Here is a 10,710-nt window from a genome sequence, read left to right as displayed (position 1 = left end):
CCATATACCACGACTGATCTGGCTGAGCAAGATTAAGGGTGTGGATAGCATTCTCAATATCAGTTGGAGTGGGTGCATTCACATTAAGGGCAGCTTGTGGTTTTGGCCCAAGAATTCCTCCTTGTGGGATAGTATTGTTAGACCGGTTCCAATTGTAAGTAGGGTAAGGACATGGTGGCATGTTCCATTGAGCTGCCCATTGTTGCCATGATGTCTATTGTTGCTGCCATTGTGCTCTGATACCATATAAGAATTTAATTCCCTGATTGTATTGATATCATTTGTGAGAATATATACAAATGTTTACAAACCTATTTAGGAAATTAAAACAATTCTCATGAATTGTGATTCATGGCTAATGAATGGCTAATCAATACTAATGAAAGGATCATGAATTGTAATTCATAACTAATGAATGGCTAATCAATACTAATGAAAGACTAATCAATATTTACAAGTGAAACAATGAATATAGACATATTCTAATAGAAATCATAGAGGTTGAAACATTAGTAGAGGAAGAGGTGGCAAGAAAAGATTTGATAAGAATAATGTTCAATGCTACAGTTGTCAGAAGTATGATCACATTGCTGATGAGTGCTACTTCAAGAAAGAATCAAATGAATTTAAGGAAAAAATTTCAAGACAAGAAGATGACGATGATTTTGTCATGTTGACGGTAACTACAAAAGAAGTTGTTAATTGTGGTGATAAATGGATGGTATCTCATCTCATATGACTGAAAGAATAGTCTGGTTCACAAGTATTAAGCACACCCAGAAGAACAATGTCAAATTTGCAGATGACAGTACTATAAATGCTGAAGGGATAGGTAATGTATCCATCAAAAGAAAGGACGGTGATTACTCTCTAATCTCTGATGTTCTAAACGTTTATGGTATGAAATGTAATCTTCTTAGCACAGGGAAATTGCTTGAGAAGAATTACAAAGTGAATATGGAAGATGGAATGTTAAAAGTAATAGATGCAAAAGGTAACTTGGTACTGAAGGCACCTATGTCAAAGAACAGAACAATCAAGATAGAGCTTGATGTTATGGAGAACAAGTGCTTATTGACTGCACCAAGTAGAGATGAATGGTTATTGCATTATAAGCCTGGTCATATTAATTTCAAGGACTTGAATCATATGTAGCGACAAAAGTTGGTGACTGGTATACCAAAAACTCAAATACCTGATGAGATTTGTAAAGATTGTGTGCAGTCAAAGCAGCATAGGGGCTATAAGAAAGACAAGATGCATATTATAAGTGATGTATTGTGATGTTTGTGGATGATAACCGACAAAATAGTTGGTTATCACGTTGCACTTAGCTACCATAATGGACAAAAAATTGAGTGATTGCATTGCCTAAGACATCTAATCAGTGCCCATTTAGGATTTTATAGTTTAAGTTGTTTTTAGTGTTAATTAATCATTTTGAACTAGTAATGCCTGTCATGAATGTTTGATGATGTATAAAAAGGAATGGCTATGAAGATACGAGAAGCTGCAACGTGGAGTCGTGGATGAAGATTGCTTCGCTGAAAATTTGAAAAGCTGCAACGCCCTGGATCGCCAGATGGGGTCGTACAACTAATACGGACCCAGGGGACCACGTCTGGCCATTGCTTAATGAGGAAGAATATGAGCTGGTTCCAATGATTAGAATCCTAGGAATTAAAGAGGAATATGCCAGGAGTAGTTAGGATATGATAAGGACAACTCATATGTAAAATGACCAAATGATACAACTTGTTGTGGTTGGCCTTGTACTATAAAAGGACAACCATGTGTTGGTGTCAAGGGTCCAAAAATTTGTAATAAAATTGGAGAAGTCCGGTTTCAACTAGGGTTAACAACTTTGGAGTACTCATTCCATCTTTTCTTCTCCATAGATGAGCATGGTTGCTAGATTCTAGAGGTTTAGAGTTAGATTACTTGGTGATGCTGTTAGCTCACTACTTTCCTTCAAGGATTGTAATCTTGTACTAGCTCTATTTAATCTATCAATTTAGTTTTCCATGTTTTCATTTATGTTTATTTTCATCTCCATCTCCGAGGTTCATCTCACCATGAGCTAAACTCCTTCTTGTGGTTTAGACATGGTGATGTTATGACATTCTTTACTTGAGATGTATAAAGCTATAACACTGAGCTTCTTTCTAACAAACTGATTTAACTCAAAATCTTTAGAAGTGAGAATTGATCACTTTTACTTCTAATGCTATAGATCCCTGATCCTTACCTGGTATGGGACGTGGAACAAGTTTGTTAGATATGAATTTGTCCTTAAGCATCGAAAGGTGAAAGGATCAAGAGAGACTGCTTGAACGTTAACAAGATCTTGGAGGAGCTCGTTGAACACCAAGATCTAGATAGGACTTGTCATAGGCCAAAAGGCTCAATGAGAGTACACTTCGTGTGGAAAAATTGAGCACCTAACCTAGCAATATTGTGTGTTAAGTTCTTTACAAATAACCCATTGATAGTAAACAATTCTTGTTTATTTTAAATGATTCTTTCACAAAAAATTTCTAACAGTTGGTTAAACACTCAAAGAAATATCGATCATGTGTAATACATACTTTTATATTCTTATTATTTCCCAGGAATAAAATTCAAGACATCTGTGCTTGCGCAACTCAAGAAACGACACTAGCTATAGACTATAGTGGTTGATTTCTATTATAACGTTTGGATACTTTGTTTTGTCCTACTGTAATATTAGCATCTTACCCTTTAGTTTCGGTACTATGTTCAATCTCTTGTCTATCTTGTCATTCAAAGTCATTATATGCACGTGGAGACTATGGTCAATAAGCATTAAAGATGAACCAAAGGCATATGCCAATATTACCTGCTACTTCTATCTTTTGAAAGCTACAACACTTTGAAACAAAAATGAAACGTGTTCTTCCAATTACAAAAGTTCCTACCCATCACATACGTTGGAAAAAACACGAGGCTATTAACACAACTTGTTACCTACGTAACTTGTTTACAGCATGGTGGGATGCAACACTTACGCACCTCACCACATCAAAAGCTCAACAATGAGGTTCAAAATTTTCCTTTTTCTTTTGCTTTCCTTTGTAATAATAATAAATGAATAATTTGAAGCCAAACTATTTGCAATGTAGAACAAATAGTGCACATCCATGAACTTCCAAATCCATGAATATCGTCCCTTGAGTTGTTGCAACATTCTTTCCACTCCACACTTCTTTACCTTGACAGAAATTGATTCGTCTGCCAGGTAAAACCTTAGCCAAATCTGATGTCTTAGCGTATACTGGTATCTTCTGTTCATTTAGATTGAAGAAAGCCAAATACACTTCTCCTTTTCTTCCCGTCGCAATCCAAGAGCGAATCCCACCCGAAACAACATCGGCTGCATGAGTGTCCAATTTGCATTATGAGTAATAAAAACAAGGAAGATTATACAACTCAAAAATAATTAAGTTCTAGAATGAGGGACATATATGCACTAAAATTCACCTTCTATATACTTTACTGTTGCACAAAGTCCTGAGTAACTATTTACCATGGTCCCATTGGAGTGTAGCTCCCAAATCTGTTAAAGACAAAATTGATCATCTTTCCAGTTGAACCCGCAAATCTCAATAATACAAATTGGCTAAGTTATATTTTGTCTAGCTAGGGATAAAAATAATGAATTGGCCAAGCCTATTTTGTTGCCTAGCTAGGGATAAACAAGTATATAACCTTTAAAATTGAGGCGCAAAATTTGAGAAAATGACTATACTGATAGATTTTTTTCAATATAAATATGAGTAAATTGCTATTTCACACGAGGGATTATAATTGACCTACCTTCAAAATTTCAAGAACTAAAATGCATATTTATTTACTCATATACACGTGAATGAAAGTTTGACACTGTCAGTATACGTGTAGATAAGTTTGATTATCCTGAAAATATGGATCATATATACAGGATTTTCAACCTAAAGATCAAGAGCTACATGCGACACTTGTACATGAAATATGGACTACAATATACCTGATTTGAGTCCAATCTGCAAGGAGAAAATGTGGCTCTCTTCAACTCTTTGGAAGTAACTTTTCGTTTTGTAGAACCATCTAAGCAAACTCTCATTTGGTTGGTTGCAACCAAATGATGTTTCCCGCGATAGTCCTCATGATACATAGTCTCTCCATCTCTGTAACAACATAAATTAAATAATTTCTGTTGTTAAGAACAAAAATAATCAACTAAGTCATATAAACAGAGCAGAGAAAGATAAAGCGTGATTACAATTTCAATGGAAGTTCTCTCTTGTGTACGCAGAAAGGGTTCTGATGCAAGTGTTCTGCACTCCCTTTCCAACAGATTCTTTCAAGATCTTCGTTAAGACTTTGATTTCCAGTAATCCAACCAATTGCTTTTGATTCTGTGCAGCCAGTGAGGCCTAATGAATGTATCTGTTTCTCCCCTTTCTTAGGTCTCATTTTCCCTATACGTTGCTGATATTCATTCTTCAAGTTCTTCGAGCTCGTGACATAAGGAAACTGTCATTGCAATAAAAAAATGTTATGATTTGTGACAAGTTTATCCCTCACATGCCAACTATTTATCCAAAAAAAGTTTGATGGCTCACATGCCTCTATATTATTGGAGCTGAAATGATTAATCTCTAGTAGGGTTGGATTCGTGATAATTTCATATGTGGCAGGATCGATCCTCCGCACATCGCCTCCAAACATAAGGGGAGATTTTGCCAAAGCCCACAGAGTCATCTGTGATATAATAATGAATTCACTCAAGAGTCTATCATAATGCATGCATTGCAAACACATCATTGCATGAAAAGATATAAGAGAGTAACTCAGTTATGCTACTTATCAATATACCTGTGTCCTTTTCTCTTCTAGATTCAACTTACTATACCTGTGTGGACCTTCATTCACACCTACAAATTAAAAAAAAAAAAAAAAAATCAAAAATCCATACTTCAAGTCTTATAATCAAGAGAGTGCTTCACTGTCTAGCAACCGAGCCTCATCACCTGGATCAGTTAACCATCCAAATGGTAGCATGTCCATGTCAGGCCAGGAACTTCCTTTTAAACCTTTTGCTCCTATCATATTAGCTGCAGCTAAGTCCCTGATTCAGAATTTAATGAACTGAAGTTATGTAATATGGTGAATTGAGGGTAAAATAAAAGAACATAAACAGAGAAGTAGCATGATTGCAACATATTTCGAAGACTGGTAAAATTATCTTAAAACAGTTGCATAAAGTATAAAAAAACTTAATCACCTTGATATATCAAAATGAGCCGCTACATCCTGCCATGTATCCCAGTCATCTCCTGTTATGCGATACATGTTGACTAGTCCACTGACATCCTTGGCCATGGCTGGTGTCACACTGGTTCCAGGAGATAAAGAATACACAAAGGGGCGATTAATCTTGCTGAGAACCTGGCATGACATGTCGTATGATAAGTTTGTAAATAATCATAGCGAAAGCATTGAGATCGAGTGTTTTTACAAGAACAGATAGTAGTGATGAAAGTAAGATAGTTGAAACTGAAGAATACCTCAGATACATAGCTTATCTCGTTTAAATCCAAGTTCTCGCCAAACACACAGTCATGTTTCACTGAAAGAAAGTCATAAAATCTTTCAAAATTACTGCAAAGCATAGGCAGAACTGTGTATATAACATGATAATGCAATTCCAAATAAATACTTTGTAAATTCAAAATCATCATGATTGTTGTCAATGATATGATAAAAATGCTGTGACAGTAAGTTAGTAGTGCCAGTACCAAGATCAACACCCCAAGCAGCATACTGCTCATGAAGAGATCTCAAAAAAGCTCTTCCTGCTCCTAACTTTGTATTTACACTCATGAAACCATTAGACATCCATGAACAACGCCTTTGTTGGATTGCTATGTCTTTTGCATACCATACTCGACCGAGTTCTTGATAAGCAGCACCCTAGTAAATTGCAAGAAAAGGTCAATAAGAACTTTTGTTTTAGATTGTCTATATGAATTTGCTTAATTTAAAGTCGCTTATTTGAGTTTATCTACTGACATACTTGTGAATTTATAATACATAAATAAATAGAAGATAAATTTATAGCAGAAAATAAAAAAATCACCGTTGTTGTATCTAGGATAGGGGTGTTTCCAATCACAGCTTGTGTGCTAATCCCTGCCATAATATGAATTCCAAACTTTAAACCTAAGCTATGCACTTTCTTAGCTACTTTACTGAATCCATTTCCACCTCTGGAAGAAGGCCACCTTACTGGATCAGGGACCATCCTTCCCCATTGATCAATCACGTCGAATCCAAGAGAATTCATATTAGCACCCGGGACGTTCTTCCTATACCAGAGGTAATCGACGACAACATACTACAAAGATAGAAACAAAGAATTCAATAATCTATATCTATAACCGATGTACTATAATGCAGTAAAGTAAAAACATCTATAAACTATATTTCCTTTCAGTATTTATACCTCATAACCATGCACACGGAGACGCTGAGAAACAATTTCAGCATTCTGTAAGAATTCTTGTTCAGAAATTATCCAGGAAAATGCATCATAGGAATTCCAACCTCTTGGTGGCAAGCTTACTTGCTGTATGTTACTCTCAGATAAATTTCTTGATGACACACTGAAATCACACATTCAAATATAAATTATGGCTAATATAATAATGACAAAACTTGCTTAATGCTTATGATGTATACAAATCAATCCACACATAGTTCTAAACTGAAGCTTCTTTAATAGTAAGTCAAAATAACATAAATTTGTAGCAGTAAACATAATGTTGAAATTTATTTTGAGATAATTCCTGGATTTGACTCCAAGGACCTTGGTCCAAAATGAATTTTATGTGCACAAATCCATCAGAATAATGAACCAGATCATGTTAATTAGTCTCATTTAACAACATCCAGTGGCAAACTATGACAATGTGAATACAAAAGCAAAAAAAAAAAAGAAAAACATATTAGGTTTTGGATCCAATTCTTCGATTAACTGTTATAGTATACTATGGAATTATCATTGAAGCGCATCCAAAAAATGTAGCTTAAAAGAACAAGCAAGTAAAAGCTCAAAACCCAGTAACTTAAAAGAAGAATCTATGGTTATTGACATACCTCTGAAACCAGAAGCCAAATAGAACCAAGAAAGAGACTAAGCACATTGTGAAACACTTCATAATTGTTGCTGGTACGACTGTTCCATCATACAACACACCTCTTACTTAAATACTCAAAAAAATAATCCATCTTTCAGATAAACATTAAATAATATTTGGAAAAACAAAAAACAAAGTAATAAAATAGTAAGGATGCCTTGCAAAGCAAAATTAACAAGCATTGATAGTAACATAACAACTATTTAATATTCTTTCTATTTAATGGACACAGTATATAGTTAGAATAACTCGAAATAGACACATTGATAGATATAGGTATCTCTTATCAAATTGAAATGTTCATTAAATAATATTACCTTAAAAAAATGTTCATTAAATGCAGATGATGATCATAACCTCGTAACAACGGTGATGTTTATAGGTATAGTTTGTTATTAGTTGAATACTTGTGTGACCTTGTTGAAAGAGTTTCACATATTTTTCTTTGTGGTGATAATTTATTTAAGCAATGGTGACACATGTACGTACACATAAAGTTAAGCGGTCACAATTGAAGAAGAATGCACGTACGTAACGTATCTAATGCAAATTTCATCCATTGATAGTATTCCAAAATTTAGGATTTTATGCATTCAGTAAACGGTTATGGTAGTAAAAGTTAAAAATGGAATTTCGTTTTCGTTAATTCTGGTACATAGGTAGTTATTCATTGATAGAGAAGGAACAAAGGAAAGATTGGACGCACGAGGGAATTTTGAAAAGAATGGTAAAAATTGAAGAGAGTATGAGTCATGCATGTGTGGTGTGGTTTGGTTTGAGAGAACATGACATTATGTGTTTGGTTTGGATAAGAAGGAATTGAATTAGAAACGCTAGATTTTTGGGGACACTAATGATTAGATTTTTGGATAATAGTCACTTTAGTCCCTGAATATGTAATGATTAGTCATTTTAGTCCTTCATTGTATCAAAATCTCAAAATAGTCCCTGATTGTGCATTCTGTTAATCAAAATAGTTCTTGACACTAAAATAACCTCTCATTGTTTATAGGGTTAATTATGTTTCTAGTCCCTATAAAATAGTGACCTTGTAAGTTTAGTCCTTACTTAATTTTAATAGCATTTTTAGTCCCTATAAAAAAAAATTTACTTATAATTTTAGTCCCTGCTAAAACAAAGTTTGATTAATTATCCTTAAACTCTTAAATTTTTGAACGATTTTTTTGAGACAAGATTAGAACACTATGAAAGGTTCGTTTACTAAAATTTAGAATTTTCAGACATGAAATGAATTAAATATGAATTTTTTAAAACGACAAAAGTTAAAGATAAAAAGTAATAAAATCTGGATGTAGAAATTAAATTTTGCGATAATTTTTTGCGGAGGAACTTTTAGTAATGTTCTAAACATGTCTGCAAAAAATTGTTCAAAAATTTAAGAGTTTAAACATAAATTAAACAAATTTGAATTGAGTAGGGACTAATACTCAGGGCAAAAAAACAAAATTAGGGACTAAATATGCTATTAAAATTAAGTAAGGACTAAACTTACAAGGTCGCTATTTTATAGGGACTAGAAACATAATTAACCCTTGTTTATAATACTCCCTCCGGTCCTAAATATAAGCAAATTTAACTTTTTAGATTCATTCAATTAATGATGTATGTGGTCCATATTATGAACCACATACATCATTAATTGAATGAACCTAAAAAGTCAAATTTGCTTATATTTAGGACCGGAGGGAGTAACTCTTTTCATATAGGGACTAAAATAGCAATAAATAAGTACTTATAAGGACTAATATGACAATAAGTAAGTATATTGGAGGACTAATCTGACAATATTAATGTGATATTTTAACATTAAGGACTATTTTGACTAACAAAATGCACAATCAGGGACTACTTTGAAGTTTTGATACATTGAAGGACTATTTTGACGACTCATTACAATTTTAGGAACCAAAGTGACTATTACCCCTTAGATTTTTACTCCATCACTTTTGTTTATTAGCTATTTTTACTTGTATTACTTAGTAATCAAATAATTGATTTTTATTATAATTTTTAATTTCACTTAAATACTACTAATTTTTAATTTTAAATCTAGGCATGTGTATAGAAACTCCGGGGACAAGTCCCTGTTAGTTTAACTCAGTTTGTAGAGACAATATATAATATATGAGGACCGAAGTTCAAACTTCGAACACTTCAGTTCTCCACATTTAAAATGGCGAGCTCCATTTAAAATGGGCGCAAAATATATGAAATCATAATCCTCCTTTCACTTACATCTTTGATATAGTACTTTTCATTTGTGTAAAATGGTAAAATATATAATTATTGTGAGATTAGATAAATCTACCTACTTGTCACATGCGACAATTATTAAAAGACAGATACTACCCACACCCCAAATAATCCAAGTTACACCCCAAAATTACTAATATACCCTTTAATTAAAATAAACTATTTTATGTAAATTGAGTTTACATACACTACGTAAACTGAGTTTACAAAGTTTACGTAAACTGAGTTTACGTAAACTGAGTTTACATAAGTTAAGTAAACTAACGTAAACTGATTTTACACAGTTTATGTAAACTGAGTTTACGTAGGTTATGTAAACTCAATTTACGTAGTTTATGTAAACTGAGTTTACATACACTACGAAAACTGAGTTTACACAATTTATGTAAACTAAGTTTACGTAGTTTATGTAAATTGAGTTTACATACACTATGTAAACTGAGTTTACAATAAGAGTTTACACAGTTTACGTAGTTTATGTAAGCTGAGTTTACATACACTATGTAAACTGAGTTTACATAAGTTAAGTAAACTAACATAGTTTACACACTTTATGTAAACTGAGTTTACGTGTATGTTATTCCTCTTTAGAATATGTACGTAAACTAAAGTCACGTGAGACCTATGTAAACTTAAATTACGTTACCCTTCTACATAAAATTAAATCAAACAAATCGACAAACGTGAAATTAACAATAACGATAAACATCCATGGTAAAATTAACAACATCAAATAAATCATAGAGCAAACGATAAATAGAAACTCGAAGAAATTTATGAAATTCACTTACTTGTATGAATCGAGTACGTATCAATGGAAGAGATGTTGATTTAATTGGCGATTTTAGTAGGTATTGATTGCATATCAATGGTGGTTTGTGGGTGAAAAAGGGGTGAGGGTTTAGAATTATAATGAAAGAAGGGTTTTTAGAAATTTACACGAAGAGGACAATTTTGGTATTATTGTAAAATTTAAAATAAAATTGGGTGTAACTAGAATTATATGGGGTGAGACTAGAAAAAGTCTTATTAAAAATAGCGCACAAGTCACTTTCTTCGTATCAACATTTAAAATAAAATAGAACTATTTTCACGGAAAAAATAAAATAGAAATATGAAATCATAATTTCAATTACAATTATCATTCTTTCAAAAAAATTACAACAATCATGTTGCAAAAATAATACTATTTGATTTTACACAGTCCTTAGGGGCGTTAGGAGGATTGTTGACT

The 10,710-nt window shown here is 33.0% G+C and overlaps 1 protein-coding gene across 1 annotated transcript; it reads right to left on the bottom strand.

Annotated features, from left to right (window-relative positions):
* Positions 1-2,811: 2,811 nt before the first annotated feature.
* Positions 2,812-7,639, bottom strand: LOC146933584 (uncharacterized). The gene is made up of 14 exons (XM_085705388.1): positions 7,520-7,639; positions 7,162-7,240; positions 6,509-6,668; positions 6,143-6,400; positions 5,802-5,976; positions 5,571-5,632; positions 5,288-5,451; positions 5,034-5,131; positions 4,879-4,937; positions 4,630-4,764; positions 4,283-4,536; positions 4,028-4,187; positions 3,502-3,577; positions 2,812-3,394 (listed from the first exon to the last, which is right to left on the bottom strand). Exons 2-14 carry the CDS (start codon positions 7,221-7,223, stop codon positions 3,129-3,131), a joined length of 1,929 nt encoding a protein of 642 aa, XP_085561514.1. The 5' UTR covers positions 7,224-7,240; positions 7,520-7,639; the 3' UTR covers positions 2,812-3,128.
* Between the last annotated feature and the right edge of the window lie 3,071 nt (positions 7,640-10,710).

This window comes from Medicago sativa, chromosome 4 (genome assembly GCF_051527215.1).
Source record: "Medicago sativa cultivar Bolivia chromosome 4, Bolivia_mono, whole genome shotgun sequence".
NCBI lineage: Eukaryota > Viridiplantae > Streptophyta > Magnoliopsida > Fabales > Fabaceae > Medicago > Medicago sativa.
Note: the sequence above shows the minus strand (reverse complement) of the source record. Positions and strands in the feature narration are given on the sequence as shown.